General features: G+C 41.7%; 2 protein-coding genes across 24 annotated transcripts; both read right to left on the reverse strand.

Annotated features, from left to right (window-relative positions):
• Nucleotides 1-317: 317 nt before the first annotated feature.
• LOC6497943 (D-3-phosphoglycerate dehydrogenase) lies at nt 318-3808 on the reverse strand. The gene is made up of 6 exons (XM_001961731.4): nt 3587-3808; nt 3205-3255; nt 1983-2137; nt 1146-1365; nt 932-1064; nt 318-811 (listed from the first exon to the last, which is right to left on the reverse strand). Exons 1-6 carry the CDS (start codon nt 3668-3670, stop codon nt 456-458), a joined length of 999 nt encoding a protein of 332 aa, XP_001961767.1. The 5' UTR covers nt 3671-3808; the 3' UTR covers nt 318-455.
• Nucleotides 3809-4127: 319 nt separating this feature from the next.
• On the reverse strand, nt 4128-20332 carry LOC6497942 (voltage-dependent L-type calcium channel subunit beta-1). Of its 23 annotated transcripts, none has more exons than XM_032451431.2 (10): nt 19814-20332; nt 15661-15777; nt 15350-15571; nt 15179-15272; nt 13035-13522; nt 12805-12972; nt 11508-11622; nt 10799-11062; nt 8466-8948; nt 4128-8261 (listed from the first exon to the last, which is right to left on the reverse strand). In XM_032451431.2, exons 1-10 carry the CDS (start codon nt 19883-19885, stop codon nt 7810-7812), a joined length of 2475 nt encoding a protein of 824 aa, XP_032307322.1. In that variant the 5' UTR covers nt 19886-20332; the 3' UTR covers nt 4128-7809. The 23 variants fall into 23 exon arrangements, 17 of the variants coding, with proteins under 17 accessions (XP_032307322.1, XP_032307321.1, XP_032307324.1 ...); XM_032451430.2 differs by lacking the exon at nt 19814-20332 and adding an exon at nt 16223-17492 and having other exon boundaries at nt 13035-13534; nt 15158-15272; XM_044716442.1 differs by adding an exon at nt 14297-14332 and having other exon boundaries at nt 8148-8948; nt 13035-13534; nt 15158-15272.
• Nucleotides 20333-20340: the final 8 nt, after the last annotated feature.

The raw sequence follows: 20340 nt of genomic DNA on the forward strand, positions 1-20340 counted from the left end.
CACAAGACAATGAACTGCAAGCTGCAAATGTTGGTGCGGTTGGAGGGCTTGGCGGTCGCTTAAGGGTTAAGTAAACAGCCGAGGGGCAGGAAAAGTTCCATGACTGACTGTATTTTTCCATGGCTTGCAGTAAAAACACCACATAAAAATATCTCCCAGAGGCTAGTTGTGAATGCCAGCCAAAGACCTTTAAGGGATCTACGAATTAAGAGGAATCATGTTAATGGAGTGAGTATTCAGGTGGGAGTTGTGAAAGTGGGAGCTATCCCACCTGTCGCTTGGCTAAAAATATCCAGCTACAAAAATAAACACTTTCCTTATAGTTTTCAGAAGCACTCAGAATAGTACCCTTATCGTTTATTTATATACAATGGAGCTTGTAAACTTAGTCGGGTAAATTCTGAACTATTGGCTCTATTTTCCAATCTTAATTAAGTTTCAAAATTCGTTATTCCCTACTGGTAGTGGGCCAGAGCATCCTTGTTGATGACGCCGGCGGTGCTGGTGTACTGGGACGATGTTCCGTTCAGGGCAATGAACTGCTCCGCCACCTCCACAGCCACACGGACCTGAGCCTCCGCGGTACTGGCCCCCAAGTGGGGCGTGGCCACCACCTTCGGATGGCTGATGAGGGCCTTGGTAACCGCAGACTCTGGCGGCTCCTCGGGATAAACGTCGAAGGCAGCTCCAGCCACCTTGCCAGACTCCAGGCCGTCGAGAATGGCCTGTTCATCGATGATGCCTCCACGGGCCACGTTGACAACCTTCACGCCATGCTTGCACTTGGCCAGGGTTTCCGAGGATACGAGATCTGTGATAGAAAATGAATTACGTTTAAACTTTTGTATTAAATTTGTTGCCAATGGAGAACCATACTTGATAATACTATCAAAGAATGGACATCATTGCAGTTATTAATATTAATTCTTACTTCTAGTGGCCGGAATCAGCGGCGTGTGCACCGTGATGTAGTCCGCCAAGGGCCAGATCTCCTCCAGAGTCATTTTCTCGATGCCTGCCGCCTTGGCCTCCGCCTCCGTGGTAATGGGATCGTATCCAATAATCTGGGAAACACTCAGTCGTGATTTAGGGTTACACCTGGATTAAATAATCTCCACTAAGGAGTGTGGAGCTTGCGGACTCACCCTCATGCCCCAGGTCTTCATGCGAATGGCCACCTCACGACCAATCCGTCCCAGTCCAAGGACGGCCAGTGTTTTTCCGTACAACTCGGTGCCGCTGTATAGCTTCCTGTCCCAGCGACCCTCCTTCATGCTCTGGCCGGCGGGAACAACGGGGCGGGCCAGGGCGCCAATTAGGATGCACGTCAGCTCACAGGCCGAAATGGAATTGCCACCCGGAGTGCTGAAAGCGCCGAGACGAGACTTTAGTTAAACATTCCCTAAATACTCTGTGATAGACAGTGGCTAAAATGGTGTGGCAAGGGGTGTCGTTTGTTGTGACTAGACAGCATTATGCAAATTCTTTTCCCAAAAAAAAAAGAAATACAAGAGCAGCTAGAGCGAAAAATATGGCAATTTTCGCGCTCGCCGCCCGTATCCTTGGCAATGAGAGTGGGGTGTCAGCATCCTGCATCCCGCCTGTGTATTCCCTTTGTGGATATTCGGGAGTCCCTTAATTATGCGTGTCAAACGACGTCAATTGACCCAAGTCATGATTCTGGACAGAGTCTCAGGCTGCGATGCGATACCAGCAGCCAATCCCGCGAATCAGAATGCGCATAATTATTATATGATATTGGGAAATATAAGCTTAGCACTGTGAAATGAATTATTAACTATTTAGGATGGAAGTTCAATTAAATTCTAGATAGTTTTTGGCTAAAATATAAGTCTATGAATATTATAACTATCTCTTATTTAATATAGGCTTTCTTTTAAGAAATATATTTCAGTAATCACAGTGTAGCTTAAAATCCCTTTGGTAGCCTGAGTGCACAATGGGCTTACGTGGGCACTTACTTAAGGACAACGACATTATGCGCCGTCGCTGCAGGGACATCGATGTTATCCACGCCCGCCCCGGCACGGCCCACCACCTTCAGACTGCCAGCTCCGGCGGCCAGGACTTCCGCGGTTATTTTCGTATCCGAGCGAACAATGGCAGCATCAAAATTCTGCAAAATGAATAAATTTAAACAATTAGCAGCTGCTTCAATGAAAATATTTTTGCAAAATTCATAGCTCTAAAAAGGTTTTTTTATTATTAATGGAAGGGATAGCATGGTTGTTTATTTCTCGGAAGAGAGTGGGTCTGCCTTATCAACACAAACTTCCAGTTTTATTAGAGTTCAATTACCAATTCGGTTAATAAGCCATTTCCAGAAATTTGCGGTGACGGTTAGAGCAACACGGTTAATATTGAGCAAACATCGGCTGATGAACAATTGATTTGATAAGAGCTTTTCAGATTACTTCCATTATAAATTGGTGATAATAATGTCTAGCATCTCGTGTCGTGTGTTTATCGCTTTGGGTTGAATGGCACACATTTTGTTTGATTTGAATTAGTGATTTTAATTCTTCAGCCAATATCAGTTTCATATTATTTGAATTTCAGAATTCCAGTTTATATATTATGTCTGTCTGCTTGTTTGGTGGTTTGTTTGGATATTCAATAAAATTGGCGAAATCAGGTCAATTGAAAGTAACCACAAATATAGCTGAAAATTTGCTGAAATGTGTTTGTTTAAAGTTTAAACATTCAATGGAAAAAAAGCTAAACCTTTTGGGAAATCACTAAAAAAAAGTTTATCCATTTCTTTGAGCATTTAATTCCCTTTTATTACAAATCATTATTACCCTTCCCAATAAAATTAAAAAAATATAATTAGAAACAGAATTCTGGCTGTGGGATGCAGTTGAATTTTAATTAAATACTCATCGGATTATGGCCATTGATGTGTTTATAATTATTAAGAAATTGTTGTTTAAATGCCTGGACAAATAAAAACTGCTGATAATGTGTAAATTGTATTTCTGCCAAGTTGCTATGCCGGTAATATTGGGTAATCACTTTTCACAAACAGATATTGTTGTTCCTTTTCTCACTTGCAGATTACAGAATCTAAAGCCGCACTTGATTGTGAATCAAAAGCTTTCAATTACACAGGATTTCCTCTTACGTGTGCATTCTTACATATTTTTTTTGTGCTCTTGTGAGAGGTATCCTTAAGCCACTTACCTTAACTTCCTGGCATAGCTGCTCCACGGGGAGTTTCAGTTTGTAGGTAACCTAGTCGAAAAATAAATGGTAAACAACGTTGATTAAATTGTGCAATCAATTAAATGCAAGTATGTATGCATATTTCATTCGTCTACCACCTAAGCACCTTACAAGATTACTAAGTAGAGGACAGTGAGGACTTGGGGAATGAAATTATAAAAATTACATTTTCAAATGTTTTACTTTTATATTTAAATCCTTTAAAGTTAAATAATAAAATGTTCTTTGTTAGTATGAAAGTTTAACTTCTTGAGAGAGCACTGTACTATCTCGCACTTGTATGGGTGTAATCGTTTTTTTCATTCCTCACTTGTCGCCTGAGGGAATTGCTGTAACTTACATTAATGCCATGCTGTTCCAGCAGCTCGACACACGACTTGTCCACCGCATCGCAGACCAGAACATTCTTAATTTTCAGAGGCATACTTTCGATTTTATGATGGGATGATGTACTGGGGACTTGACTTTAATAATTTGAACAATTTTTCGCCAATCACTTTTTACACGTTTCGCACTGTTGAGCAAACAAATGGAAGTGACTTTGCGAGCGAGCACGACCGGCCATCGAACCTGACTTTGAATGCTTCGGGCCCCAATGCATTGCGATCGTTGGTCGTTGTTTGTTTTTTTCGGTTGATAACCGCCTGGAATGAGCAGGAAAGAGAGTCCATCATGCCCCAAAGCTCCAAGATCTCCCTCTCTTGGGGACTCTCTTGCCCGGCTATAGGTCTTATTTTTGTGAGTGTGTCTGTCCCCCGAGTTGTTTTTCAAAACACGATTCGTTTTGGCATTAAAAACAACAACATTAACCCATTGATATTACTGGGGTAAATAGCAGACCACTTTTAATTTCAACTCCCCCATTAATAAGTCTTTAATTATATATTTTCAATATTTTTATTGTATTTGCTTTTATTTGCAATTTAGCTTTCATTTAACTACGTATTTTCCAAAAACATACGGAGAACAACAATCGAAGGCGGGAAATGAAAACCAAAACAAAATGGCCGCAGAATATCTTCTGATCCATTCAAAATAAGAATATTACAAAGTTCATTAACTAAATATTTTCATAACAAATTGAAATATCATAAACTATTTACATACAACTCTTGGAAATTGTTGATTGGATTTAAATTACTGGTTTTCACATTTTTTTTTTTGGTTTTTGTTTTTACATTATTTATAATTTTTTTTTGCATGTATAAAATATTTAATATAAATTGGGATTTGGATTGACATTTCCACTATTATTTTGTGTTCGGCTTTTGTGTTTTTTTTTTGTGTTGAGGGTAGGGGGAACTTCTTGGTTAATCATAATATTTTCCATTAGAATTATTGATTAGGGAATTCTCAGGTGTGCTCTCGTCAAACAGATTTTCAAATTTCTTCTTCAGTTTAACATTTGGAATTAGGCGAAAAAATAAAGGTTTGCTTCAACGTTAATTATACCCTTGCAGAAGGCATTAAATTCAAAAAATTATCTATTATCCTTTCATTGGTCTGATGATTTCAACAAGTCTTTACTATTGGCATTATAGAATCGATCAAGGATTTAATAAAAATGCAAGGGTATAAGAACTTCGACAAGCCGAAGTTGCTTTACTCATTTTGTTTTTTACTTAAGTGGCTTGAAAAGTAGAGAAGTTATTACCGCTAAATTTAATTATATATAGGCGTATTCTTTTTAAGATTTCGGTATTTTTGCTATAAAATTTGCTTGCATTTTTGTGTTTGAGTTTTTTTTAAGAGTGTCTACAAATTTAAATTGATTGGCTTTAGTATTTTTATGTTTTATTAAATGGAAATAAGAATTGATTATTACAAAAAATTGCTATATATTATAAGCAAACCAGTTTGTTTTTGTTTTCATTGTTTCAATATTTTTTTTTTTTTGGTTCAAAAATGTATGCAGGCTGCGAGCCCCGGGACCTTTTTTGTCCATCTGATCAGAAGGTTATGTACTGGAATTTTCGAATTTATCAAGTTTAACTTTCTGAAATTTTATAAAAAAAAAAAATTTGAGTTTAGAAATTTAAGGCATCGTATAAAATATCATCAACATATTCCTATCAAATCTGATGAAATGTTTGTGGCAAAGTTCGCTTTACATTTCCTTTAACTGGGATTATCTATTAGTTTTATAGTTCACATTATTTAGTATTTGGTTTTTCTGATTTTATGGTTTTCTGGTTTTTACGCTTACAAAATGCCGGCTGATGTATCTGTATCGGTTTAAATTTTGTTAATTATGGTTAGAACGCACATATTCATGTATAAATTTCTATGTACTTTTATATATGTGTGTATCCATTTATTTTAATATATATATATATATCGAATTACCAGTTCTGTGAATTATGTGCAATTTTCTTAACTACACACTCGCAACTGTTGTTGTTCTTTAACTTAGTATTCCGTTTACCTCCTTCCTAACACCAAAGGATCGTATCTAGTTATGTTTCTCAACTTTATGCTAGTATTAAAAAGTAATATTTCATTTAGGTATAGCTAATACATAGATCATATTTGTTTTCCACTTTTTACAAGAAGTGCTTGCGTATCGTATGTTGCTTTTCGTTCTCAGGTTTTTATTTGTAATATACTTTTTCTGCTCTTTTTTTTTTAAAGCAACCCCAGTGCCTTGACCAACCCCATCCCTCAATCCATAGGCCCAAGCTCTAGGTCGGCAGGGAAGATCCTAAATAAAATCTCCAGGAATACGAATACATTTCGAAAGATAGCTTCCCAAAGGAACAATTAACTGACAACATATTGAAATATATTTTTACCAATTAGTATGATAGTCACCTTTTTTGATTTTCAAAATAACCTGCCTGATTTCTGAGCATTTTCACTTGTGGGTATCAGTTTCAGATACTTTTGAAATATTTTTTAACAATTCTATGTATCTGTATTTGTCGTGTGTTGTCCAAAAATTGTAATTATATCACCTTTTATCTCTTATATCAAAAAGTACTAGATTCTTTTAAATATTTGTTTCTCGGGCCATGGCCAGGCATGGTCTATCTTCTACGTAGGAGTGCTCCGTTTTATCGACTACGTTACCCAGTGATTTCTGTTCTTCTATCTGTGTAGTCTTTGGACAGTAGGATGGGTTCTGCAGGAGTGCTTACAGATCAACTAGCTATACTCTTCAATACATACTCCAGGTGGTGGCGATCGATTTGAATGCAGTGCGGTTTATCGTTGTAGGGTTCGACATAATTTAGCATGGTGGTTGGAATTGTAAAAGGATTGCTCGTTCGGAATGGGCCAGATCAACGATTCTCGTCTCTCGACATTACGATTTTTTTTACTAACAACAAACCTTGAACAATAATTTTGACGCATACGATGTGGGGGTGTGTTTCGAATGATCTAGTTTCGGGATCTGGTAGATATCCTGGGAGGAGTGGTGTGTGCTTCTGAGATACTCGATTTGATGGTTTATAAGGCACTGGTAGTTTAAATCGCTATACCTAAGCCGGGGTCATGATTTGCTTTCTTGTATCCTGACCCTGGCTGGAGGCTTGTTCGCGGGCAGTCCAACATTGGAGCTGGGACTTGCCACCGCGGACTGTGCGCTTTTTGGCAGGTGTGTGGCATGATATGGTGCAACAAGGTATCTAGGTCGAAGGGAAGTATTGCAGTTGAAGAAGTTAATGATTTAGGGACAGTGCTATTTAAGATTTAAAATATAGAAAATGGTATAGAAATATTAGATTATAACTACTTGAAGGTTTTGAACTTCTGTGATATTCTATGGCTATTTCAAAAATATATAATGGACTGGAAGATGCTTTCTTAAAGCACTGTTCCCGATTCTGTAGTGAAATATATAGCATTAGGAATTTTGGGCTGAAGAAATGTTTACATGATTGATTGCATTCTAGCAAGGGTTTTAGATTTAGATTGGGTGTTTCAGACATCGATTTGAGATTAAAGAGATTTCAATCGGTTCACAGTCAACTGAGTGTGTGAGTGTAGTGTGTTCTTGTGGGTGTGCTTGTGTGGCTTGACTTAGATTAAGACACGTTCACTAAATTATTAAAGCTGACACTTATGTATGTACTTAGTCAATCGATTGCATAACAAATACAAGACCCATTGTGGGTGCCAACAAATATTGTTGGGTGGCTGCGGGCTGCTCTCTTTTAACCATTAACTTTTCATTAACGTTCATTAACGGGACCTGTCATCTGTCACTAGCTTAACATTAGGCTTAGACCATTTAATTTAAATTCACATTATTTAAATAAAATCTGATTACACTTAGCTATATAGCATTTAAGACACATAAGGCCCCACTTGGCATTGGGCTGCTTCTGGTTTCTCCTGGCTTTCAACGCTCGCATTTCTCTCTACTTTCTCGAGTGTTTCTTTTTTTGTCAGTGTACTCTTGTGTGTTTCGTGTGGTGGCTACCGAATGGAACATTTACAAATGTGTGTTTGTGTTTTGGCACTGCTGCAATTTGCATTTTGCTAACCTGCCCTGCCCCCCCAAACAAAGTCATCCATAATTGAACCGAAGCGGGGTGACTGGGGCGGACTGAAATCTCTTTAATAGAACCGATCCGTACTCAGGATATCCTCCTCGTCCTCCTCCACGATGATCTTGTTGCGAATGGCGTGCGTGACTGCCTCGACCTTGCTCAGGGTGGGACTGAGGAACTCCTCCCTCAGCGAACGTGGCGGGTGGGCGAAGGAGGTGTCCTGCACGGTGTAGCGATACTGGGACGGGGCGTGACCATGGGACTGGGGATCGTACCGCGGTGCCGGCATGTACTGGCTGTGGGACCGGGTCTGGGTGAACGACTGCGGCTGGTGGCGCAGCGGGAAGAGCTCTCGCCGAGATCGGGGCTGACCCATGGCGGTAGCACCGGCGGAGGTCGACGAAGAGGACAGCCACTGCGGATCCAGGCTGTGCTGGCGCGGCAGGAACGCCATCGAGGGCCGGCTCGTTGTGGTGGTGCTGGGCAGCGACGATTGCCTGGGCAGGGACAGAGGCCGGGGCTTGGCTCGGGAATAGGACATGGGCATGGACATGGGCAAGGAATGAGGGTGCGGGTGGGGCTGAGACTGGAGCGGAGGTTGAGACTGAGACTGAGGCTGGTGGCGGTGGTGTATCGTGTCAAGATCAAAACTATTGTCGCGTGCTTCCATCAAACCTGGCACTCTCGCATCGATCTGATCCCACCCCTATATCCACGATTCCTACATGGCATTCAGCATTCTCCTACTACTCCCACCACCTCTGTGCGGACTGTATTCATCGCGATCGACAACGGTGGCGCCGCGCGGCAGGTCCCTCGGGTCATCGATCCGCGTCGAGGGTCCGTAGCGGGAGCTGCTCATCCTGAGGTGCGCCTCCTCGCGTTCGAAGTCCTGGTCGTCCAGCAGCCGACCACCCCGGGACAGGTGGCCGTGGTGGGAGGCGCCGCTAGGACCGCTGCGCATGGCGGGATACTCGAAGTTCCGTTCGTCCAGCAGCTCGTCGCTATTGAGGTCGTAGTGCATGAGGTCCCGTTCCCGTCGCTCGTAACGCTCTCGCTCCCGCTCTCTTTCCCGTTCCCGCTCGCGATCTCGTTCGCGGTCACGGTCCCGTTCGTAACCGCCGCCGCCGGCGCCAACACCACCTCCACGCTCCTGGTGGCGCACCGAGGTCGGCTGACGGCGGCTGTGATGGTAAGAGGTTCCTCCTGCAAAACGGCCAATATGGATAATTAGTCAAGATGTTAATTAGGGGCGGTTTATTGCAAAGTGTAACGAGAAACCAAAATAACAGAACCAGAACTAAAGCATTCAAATAGGTCAGGGGGTCATTAAAGGCGATAAAAGGGGGTCATCAGGCCAAGGCAAACGGGGCCATCAGAAATAGGGCTGCATATAGATAGAGTGGGGTGTAGAGTTTTCTTAAATACCTGAAGCTATAGGTTTCATTTACAGGGATATCGTTATTTATTTCAAATTATAAAAATATGATTACAAGTTCTTTATTTTCTTTGAGTGGCCTAAGATATGATAGAAACCTACAAATCTTTTTAAGACTGACTACGAAATAAATAAATAATATAAATAGGTTGAAGCTAAAACCTTTTATAAATTTAATATTTAAATTAATTGCAGAACTTAAAGTTCTAATAAAAAATAAAAATTGTTTAACAAAGTCTGTTCTGTAAAGTTTTCATAAAGACTGAAATATTTTAAACTGACATATTGGCAACTAAAAACTTTATATTTATAATCTAGTATCTTTTACCTTAATTCTTTTTAATAAACTTGACCTACTCTATATGGTTTTTTAATTTCGGATGATTATCCAACAAGAAAAAATGCAAAACAAAAGAAATCAAAAACCCTAGCATACTTTTTGGGTGGTATGGGTTCAAGGGTTTTTGGGGATAGTTTCAGGACGGCATTATTAGAGTTAACTAAAATGAAAGAATATGTAACACAAGAACACATCACGGGAGGTGTAGTACTCACTAAACCAGATCTAAATTATTGGATGAATATTTTGTTTTTAATTTCTATTGGTAACTTGATATGATGAAAACATAAGGATCGACAACAACGGAACACAACATGTAAATCTATTATAATTGAGTTGAAAACACCCGGAAGAATGTGAAAAAAACGAGTAGAAGAAGGTGGCGAAGTTCGCGGCAGTTTAGAGGCGCACAACACCCGGAGTAACTACAAAACAAGTACAGAGTACAGATCAGTCGGTGAAGACAAGCGAATAGATGTATTCGATTGGTGATCGATTGTTTCGATTGATGTCGGATGTTCGATAGAAGCGCTTGGGGTCTGATATCGTTGATATCGTTATTAGTCGGTTAGTAGAACTCAAACAGCAAAGTGGAAATCTTAGTCAGCTAGAATTAGGGGGATTCTAAGTATTTTCTTCATCTCAACTGAGATTCTGGGCAAAGAGTTGTACTTGTGGAGATCGTCGGAGATGGTCGGTCGGTGAGGGCTTTACTTATTCCATTTGATTTGGTTTTTCAGATACGATTTTTTGTCTTTGGCTTTGTACTTTGTACTTTGTTGAGTTGATGTCGCTTTTAGTGTTGGTCTTGTTGGTGGTTGGATTTGAAATTCGATTGGTTTATAGCATAGTCGTAAAGGGACCGGGTATGTCGCGTGCTGTGAATGCTGTAAAGTGTGTGGCCACAAAAGAATAATAGATGAAAAATAAAATGAAAGTTTAGGATACCGGAGTCGCTGTATATACAGAAGGTGTCTCTAGAAAGCGGGAATTGCAAATACAATGTACATTATGCCATGATCTGTAGCTACATACAATCGATGGATGGAGTGGAGATGTGGGAAACAGAAGCTACTTTTCGGTGACTACTTCCGGACTCATAGATACACTTCTAATTGTTTATTATGCTATCTAGACTGCAAGTGGAAAGTACAGGACCCATACAAGTTTTCTTTCAAATACAATTTCCAATCTTGAGGCATGAATTTACAGTTAAAATAGTATTGGTAAAAACGGAAACGAAAAGAAAGGAAAGCAAAGAGTAGAAATGAAATTTACCTTGGTCCCAATCGAACTCTCTATCCCAATCTCGTTCCCGCTCTCTCTCCCACTCGCGAGCCCTCTCCCGCTCCCACTCCAGATCCCTTTCCCGCTCCTTGGAGCTGCGATCCCGGTTGAACTCCCGATCCCAGTAGTCTCGCTCCCTGTCCCTTTCCCTCTCCCGTTCCCTGCTTCCGCGATCCCTTTCTCGACTACCCTCGCGTTCTCCGCCGGACATCCCCATCCTGGGATCCTGCTCATCGATAAACTCCTCGCCATCTACTGCTCTCACCCAGCGAGAGAGACGGATATTGAAACGGGGGGGAGAGAGAACCAGAACGAGAATCGATTGGTTTAACGGTACAGTCATGGGAATTTGAATTTGAGAAAGACACATTTTTAGAATTGTATTTTGTATAATTGTGTTGAGTAAGTATGTTTGAGAAGCAAATGAAAATCGTTTTACGCTGATCTGATATCGGACATGTATATTTGAATATACATACAAAATCTATGTACATATATGGATATATACACGATAAATATGTGTGTTATGGGTGGGGTTTTGGATCATCTTCAATGGGGCAATGGGTGACTCTGATTTCGATAACGATATTGATTTCGTTGAATTTTCACATGGTATCGGGGGGTCTGGGTGGATTCGCGTTTATGAGAATGGCAATGCGACCTTAAATGAGCCCGAACGGGCGGGCAGGTGTGGCTTTACCTGGTGGCGTCGGTCCCAGGCGCGTCGGATCGGCGGAGGGTGAGGCCTCCTGCGGCAGGGGGCGGGCGATGGGCGGCACTGCTCTTATATCCGGATGGGTGGCCTTCCAGTAAGTCTGCAATGGAATATTTTATATTAATATCTAAAACTGTTTATTTATTTAATGAAGGAAACTTATTTTAAGTGGGAATATTAGCCAACCATGCGTATACGCAATTTACAATGGCGCTGCTTTAAAATTACGTATACGCAATCAGCGTTACTAAGAAATTAGTTGGTAATTCAAATCGTTTCCGCTCAAGAATCGGATGAAAATTGACGAAGATATGGCCATGGCGTGGGGACATATGTGGGTATTCCGGATTTTGCAAGGGGGTCCATCAGAAAATTTTGAAAAATATGGATCGAAAATTTTTATTTCAGATTTTGATGCAGATTGGTAGGGAATCGTGGTACGAATCGTTTAAGGTATTCTGCTCAAGAATCAGATTAAAATTGACGAAGATATGGTCATGGCTTGGGGCCAAGTGTGGGTATTCCGGATTTTGCAAGGGGGTCCATCAGAAAATTTTGAAAAATATGGATCGAAAATTTTTATTTCAGATTTTGATGCAGATTGGTAGGGAATCGTGGTACGAATCGTTTAAGGTATTCCGCTCAAGAATCGGATTAAAATTGACGAAGATATGGTCATGGCTTGGGGCCAAGTGTGGGTATTCCGGATTTTGCAAGGGGGTCCATCAAAAAATTTTGAAAAATATGGATCGAAAATTTTTATTTCAGATTTTGATGCAGATTGGTAGGGAATCGTGGTACGAATCGTTTAATGTATTCCGCTCAAGAATCGGATTAAAATTGACGAAGATATGGTCATGGCTTGGGGCCAAGTGTGGGTATTCCGGATTTTGCAAGGGGGTCCATCAGAAAATTTTGAAAAATAGGCATCGAAAATTTTTATTTCAGATTTTGACGCAGATTGATAGGGAATCATAGTACAAATCGTTTAAGGTATTCCGCTCAAGAATCGGATTAAAATTGACGAAGATATGGCCGTGGATTGGGGCCATATGTGGGTATTCCGGATTTTGCAAGGGGTCCATCAGAAAATTTTGAAAAATATGGATCGAAAATTTGTATTTCAGATTTTGATGCAGATTAGTAGGGAATCAAAATACAAATCTATTGAGGTATTCCACTCAAGAATCGGATGAAAATTGACGAAGATATGGCTGTGGATTGGGGCCATGTACGAGTAGTCCCTGTTGTGACCGATTGTGTTGTGAGTAACTGAACTCACCTCCAAGTACTCGGCAATGTGCTCACAGGCATCTTCCAGCTGGTTTTCATCTAGGATTACATCGAACATATCCGGTGGACATTGGGCTAACTTCTCGGCGGCAACCATTTGAACGGAGAGGTTTTTCGCCTGCGACTTGCCGCGTGATTTGATCAAACGCTGTAAAACCTGTTTGGATAAAGCCAATAATGAATTGGAGATCTGGGATTAAGAAGGATCTGAAAGCTTACCTTACTACTGCTAATCTTTAAGTAAACTATTGTTGGCGCTAATGAAGTTTTCGCTAGTTGTGACGGATGATTGATTGTATCACAATCGAGCACGACCAGCTGAAGGGAGCGGGCCAGCTCGAAGATGCGCTCGATCTCCTCCTGCACCTTGCCGAGGCAGTCACTTCGGCTGGAGGAGCGCTCCATGATGGCTCGCTTCGAGGGATTGTTCATGATGGAGCGCTTGGCCAGCGAAATGTCGGCCATAACCCGGGTGATGATGATCCGGCCCTCGAAGCGGTGCTTGAGGAAGTCGAAGAGGGCCTTCTGCATCATGTCCGTTACCTCGTATCCTTTCAGGCTGGGTCCCACAAGGACAACGGGTCGCATCGAGGGTACCACATCGTAGGGACTGGCCGTCTCCTGTTTCTTGAAGAACGGTTTGCGCTTCTCCTTGTTCGCCGGCGTCGCCAGCGGAGTCTTGCCATGTCGTCCTGGTCCCATGGAATCTGATTCGTCACCTGAGCGTTAGTATCAATGGCAAACAGGACGAGATAATGGCAACGGATGAGCGAGATTATGATTGGTACGAGCCAGTGCGATCGATCAGTACGAATTGCTAGGCCAATTTATTATTTATTTATAATATATATTAAATACTAAAGACACGTGTGGTTTAGTAAGTATATACAGATTGTCCGATCAGCGATCTGATCGTCGGTGTTTTGGTGGAATTTGGCGTGTGTTTTTGTAGTGCCAGGTTGGTTAATTTGATTTGAAAATTTTTGGATTGATTTTGAACTTTTTTTTGGATCTGCTCTACGCACCATTAAATGCTGTTCTCGAGGGTGAGGATTCTACCTAGAATGTATCTTATCTATTCGAACATGATAATCTAAAACATATCTCTATGACTAAGTTAGTTACTTTGCTAACAACGGGTTCTAGTTACGATTCTAGCAATGGGTTCTAGTAATATTTTGATTATTTGGAAGTTACATAAGCGAGGATTTTACACAACATACAGAACAATGTGATTTTGGATAAAATTTAAGCTGTGTTTCCTGTGTTCAGACTTTCTTTCTGCAGTTTTCTGTATCAATTTATCAATTATTTTAATTTTGAATCGATCTAATGGGCTCAAAACTGCCTCAAATTGTTTACCAATAAAGTTTTCTTAGCTTCCTTATCCTGCAACCCTGTTAGATTAGCTGGACTAGCGGTAGGATCTGCGATTGAAATGGATTTCTGAGGATCTGATCTGATGAGAGACATTGACAAACCTGTTTTCTTCTTGCGCGGTGTTGTACTGTAGGGATCTTTGGTCGCATTTTGTGTGTGAGGTGGTCAACCGTTTGTGTGTTTAGACGAGAAGAGATTTTTTTTGAGTGCAGTTAATAGTGTTCACATTGGCTAGGGATAAGTTCACAAGCAGACCATGAGGCGAGGAGCTTTGATTTTGGACGAAGGAAAAACGTGCCTAATTCAAGCTATGCAAGAGTGTACTTTCGTGTATTGTTTTCTTTTGTGGTTTTTTTGGTTTTCATATTATATTTGGAAGGGGTGCCGATATCCTGGAGAATTCGACTGTTCGACATGCGGGACAACTAGGTCTAGCTCTAGGCCGATATACTCTGACCGTTTCGCTGGACTAGGTTTTCTGTTTTTTTGCAGCGAATTGCCAGGTGAACTCAATAAGCATACAAATTGCAAGTTGCACTCTTTTTATGGATGTCGCATGATATATAATAATTAGATCAAACACAAAATTACGAAATTACGGGAATTTTGATTCTGGCCCACTTTTTGTTCTCTGATTTTTGGTTCACTTCAAATGAAATCAAAAACATAAAAAACACGCCTCCAATTACAATATTACAGCAATTACATCGACTCGGGCCCGCGACTCGGGCTCTGGATCCTTCAGATGGACCTATGCGGAGTACAAACTCTCCCGAAGGACTTCCTCTTGATGAGGAAATGCCTTCGCTGACGATTTACAAAAGTATAAAAACACATTACATTGAAGACAGCGATTAAATAAAATATACAGATTGAAATTAATTCGATTCACAGATAGATAAATAGATACGAAATAAAACCTCACAAAAAAAGAAATCAGGAGAATGAAATGTGTGTCATACCAGGTGTGGGGGGTGTGCTACCTCGAGATGGCTCCGCACCTGCTTGTCCGCCCGCACCAAGATTCCCGCTCGACGAGCCCTTTGTGCCATACAGTCTTGAGGGTCTGGTTTGGTTCTAAACAATCATCAAAAGTAACATTAATCAAGATAGCTCAGATTTGGTGTATTATGGTTTCAGTAACCAAGTACAACCTGCATGCGAATGTTGTCTAGCTTAGCGGGGCTGGGTATGAAGCCCACATCACAGCCCTCCTTGACCAGCCGGCCGATCCACCAGTTATTGTCGTACTTCTCTTTGATGTGCAGGAACTCCCGGATCTCGAACGAAACAGCTCCACCCTGAACGGGCGAGTCGTCGTCAATGGTGCCATCGTATGCTACGTTGGTTCGCACAGCGAACGCCACTGGTTTGCTCTGAAATTGTCAATAATTTAATAAGTACAATATTCCGGAAAATTACGAGCTATAGGTTGCCAAGTAACAAGTATGAGATTATAGCTTACCCTCGCTTTATCCAACTGGCTTAAGGCCTGACGTTCCTTTTCTCGCCGAAGCGATTCCTTTTCCTCGTCTAGCGACAGATCGGATGACGGTTGTGAGTAGTTCGAGTCGGCAGAACCCTGAAAAGAGTAGAGTAAATCAAATAAGGTCAATATTGAAGATTATTTGGCCCCTTGATGGATGCATTAGAGAGAAATTAATTTTTCCGGCCATCTGAAATCTGAAAATCCAAACAAATTAAATTGGCCTGCTGCCAAGTAGCCGAAATGTCTGGCTTTTATGGCCTTTTGCTTTTGTTGGCCAGAACAACGCAACAGTTGGTGGCAAATATTTGGACCATATTCTGACCATGGAGAAGGCTAAATAATTTGGCATGAATCAAGACCAAAAATTGATTATTTAAATCAATTGGGGAAGTAGTTTTGATGGATATATTATGGATGGTTTGATATTTAAATGGTAGTGGTGGTATAGAATAGAAATCTTGTGCCATAAAATAAAAGAAAATTAATAAAACCCTTTGAAATGATCCCCTTGATTTCTTAAATAATTCGTTGTCAGCACCTGTGTGAATAGTTTGTTGTATCCACTCTGATAGGAGGGGTATCCAAGGCCAAATCGAGACTCTCGATGATGGCCGCCCTGAACGGAGGGTGCATCCGAGGAGGATGCGCGCTGCACCATGGGCCTGTCAGCCCGGTAGTCTTCTTCGAAGGAAGATATCTTGCTGGTGTTTGTGACGACACGGTGCAACAACAGCGGCGGCACGACCAACAACCACCCACACCAAAGTCTGGTGGGATGATTAGGGATTTTCCGGTGGCGGTGGTTATGGTGACAGCGGTGCTTATGACGGTGAGCTGGCAAGACTGTTACGTATTTGCCAAAAAGGTGTCAGTTACTTTGCTTTTAGTTTCTTTTTCTTATAAAAATATCGAAGACGACACTAAGACTATCCTATCAGTTGGATTGTGATCAGCATTGATTTTTTTGTATTTTTTTTTTGGTGTAAAATTAATTATAAAATCACTCGCGCACTGACAACTAACTATTTTTGGCAGGAGATTAGCTTGCAATTATTGTTGCACCGTATTGATTCGAATGGCTGTTAGCATTGACATTGGCAATATTTGATTTAGTTAGACAATAGTAATCATCGGGCCAAAACTAACCCGATTTTGACACTGACACAAAAACACCGACACCAACACACTCGAACACAGACACACACACTCTTAGCACAGAGAGGGGCGATTGTCAAAAGATGGTTTGGAAGCCACGGGCCAAGAGAATAAGTTAAAAACTGTTAACTGGAAGGGTTTTTCGCACAGGTCTGCGGGCTTTCCTGGACTAATTTCAGCACAATTTGCATACGCCTGGCGAATTGATTCCGTATCGGTCGGAATCGGGATATCGCCGCAGGGAAGTTAAAAATAGGAATTTATGTCAGTGGCGTCGAGTCGCGTTCCTCGGCTCTCCGCTCTGCTCACATCACTTTTTTTTTCTTTCTACACCTCTGTATATGCACACACACAGTGTCTAACTGGAAAACTCGGGGCGGAGGACGAGTGGAGGTGGTCGCGAAAAGTGATTTCAGTCGAGCGTGGCCGTGTTTTCCTTCGATTTCTAACGCTTATCCCATAAGTTTCCCACTATATCCTTTTTTATATATTCAGATTTCACAATTAACTACAGCTGGACATCACTCGATTCAGATATCCCTTATTTTCTATTCTGAATTCTATAAAAACGCCTTTCCGACATTCAAACGGTTCTACTCCGCACGCAAACTGAAAACTGAACTGAATCGTTTCTGTATGTGGAAGGCGAAAAGTCTGCTCCGCCACGGGAAAATCGTGTAGAGTTTTCTCGCCAGTGCTTCCAGTGCGTAAATGCTCCACTCACAGTGTTCGATGTTGTACAATATACATTCTCCCTCACCAGCACCCACACCACCCCCTTTTCAGGCACTGGCAGCCTGGCGGAAAATCAAAAACACACACAGACATTCGAACCGAATGTAAACAAATTTTGATTTCAAGTGCAGACACTCGTCTTGGGCCCACTGTGCGCCCGGAGTTGTTTGTGCCACTAAAGGGTCCACCGCCCACTCCCCGCGGTAGTAAAATGAGCGCGCTGGTCAGCGATGTGCGTCTGGAAAATCGATAGCACCAAACGCTTTTCCGGACGCAAAGGGTGGAGGGCGGTGGCCTATGGGGTGTCCACCTGTTGGCAAGCCCGCCAGTTCCAAAAGGGTTACAGCTGTTGGGCCAAATACTTGAATGCTCTCGGAAGGGCTTAAGTGTCTTATTGGACTTTTCCTTTATTTTATAATCTGGAGAGTGCTTGGCATTCCTTTTTTTAACGCTTTTGGGGCATGAAATTGAAAGGAACTGGGAAAATCATCAGCTTGATGCTGTCACTGTATGGGACCACAGGGCGTATGAGTATTGGAAGGACTTTTATATTCTTGTTTGTTAATTGGAAATATTATTAATTCTTTAATAGTTTATAGGGGATATATAATTAATTCAAAAGAGAGATTTTTTTAGAAAATTGTTAAAAAGTGAAAAAAGATATATTAACATCTTATAGATTTAAATTTATTAACTAATAAATCATATTATAACTGAAGAGATTACAATCTTTAATTTATCTTTTTTAATTTTATTAAAAAATTAGTCCTTACTGTAAACTCGATTAATTAAAATAGGGATTAACCAAATTCCACTGTGCCCCGCAACGTAAACATTCCGTTTTCCATTTCCTCACTCAAAATGACAGCGGAAGAGGCGAGAGGCCACATGAGAGAAATTACTTCCAGCCCAGCGGAGAGAGATGACATGTCAAATCCCCGCAGAGAGACGGCCAGAGAGAGAGAGAGGGAGCATGCGCAGGAGCCAATTCTCCACATATGTCCTGCGCCTGCGCCAGATTCTACAACCTTACACTCACCCACCGACTCTCCCACTTTTACAGTTAGCAGGGAAGGTCGCGGGGCAACGGTCCGAATTTGCGTTTACACATTTTCAAAAGGCAATTCCAAAAACAAAGGGTTTCCCTCCCCACTTTATTTATTTTTTTTTTTTCAGCTTTTCTTATTGTTGGTTGTGGTGCGAAGGGTGGGTTCATTCGGTTCGGGTCGATTCTTTGTTTACCTTTCGCCGATTGCCCAAAGACCCCATCAAAGCGCCCCACAACTAGTAATGAACTTTGCTTGCCCTTCCATCCCAACCACCACCACCCGTTTCTTGCGGGTGGGTCATTGCTCTGCTCTGCAAGATTCCAGTGCAACTATTCCGCCCCACCCCCACCTGGCAAATATTTTTCATGGTCAGCCCGTTTCCTTCCCGTCACTCTCGATGACCGCCAGTCAGCAGAATACGCCTCACCTGCCATATCGACGGTGTCAGCGGTCTCTAAAATGGGGTTTTCAGGTATTTATTGTTTATTTTTATTGACCTCTTGGGCGGACAGAAGTCACAGATTGTTGTTTGATTTCTATTATTTGAAAATTTTATAAATCCACCATGTGCTTGGGCCATAAAAACATTTATATTAAGAACGAAATGCATCATTCTAGCCAGAGAAGAAATCTAAACAAATAACGAGAAAATGCTTGGGGAAACCCGAGAATCTTGCAGATTGTTTACGAGAACCGCAAAGTATCAACATTGACTGGGTTTTCGCAACCATGCCGTGCAGATCTCACAGATGAGTAATTAGAAACATTTCGGTCTAGTCTCTTTGGTCTAGGCCCCTTTAAGAGTCTGTGAGAGGCGAGAGAAATAAAATTAAAAAAGAAACAACATAAAAGTACAGTGCTTGACCAAAATTTAGGCTTGATATGTTCTCTTTATAGATATTAGAGTTATTATGCAAAGAATGCCAACTAGGCGTATGAGTAATAGAAAATCACTCATCCGCCTAGTAGACACTTCGGTCTGTATATTACTGATACGCACTGTAGGCACTGCCTTCACATTTATTTAAATGGTCTCGACAACGGACTGACAGGCTGGGCGAGCAGTCAGCGAGCGATCGAGTGGATAAAAATATACGAAATCGTCCCGGGCCGGGGGCAGGGCCGCGACATTAAAAAAGGGGGATTCGAATTAGGGGGTCCAAGCAGGGGGCTAGACAAGCTGATCTTACCCGACGATTCTTGTTCCTGAAGGGCTTGTAGGACTTGCCCTTGTGCTTGGCACCCAGATGCAGCTTCTTCATGGCGGCGACTTATCTCAAGATATTTTTTGGAATCACAAACGAAATAGGAACCGAACTTTTTGTTGTGCGTCTCGCGCGACTAAATTATGCAATCATTTTTGGAATCGTTTGGTGCTGTGGTCGCACAGCAAAATAAACAAACCACTCAGCCGTTATGGCCACTAATCGTAAAATGTGGTCAACCCCCCGAATTGGGTCACCATTTGTGTCAGCAGATTCCGACTCGGACTCCTCCGGCACATGACAGCGATTTGTAGAAAGTGGAAAACACCATTACTGAAAAAGCTGGAAAATGTGCACAAATATCGGAGCTATATGGACGGATCTATATGCGTTATCCACTTGGACAGAGCGATGTGGAGCAGATCAGACCGAATCACTGAGGAGGAGGCCAAGATAGCCGACCAACCGACCGCACTAGAAAACAATTTCGACTGACAATATTTTTGGCACCC

The sequence above is a fragment of the Drosophila ananassae genome, chromosome 3R (assembly GCF_017639315.1).
Source record: "Drosophila ananassae strain 14024-0371.13 chromosome 3R, ASM1763931v2, whole genome shotgun sequence".
Classification (NCBI taxonomy): Eukaryota; Metazoa; Arthropoda; class Insecta; order Diptera; family Drosophilidae; genus Drosophila; species Drosophila ananassae.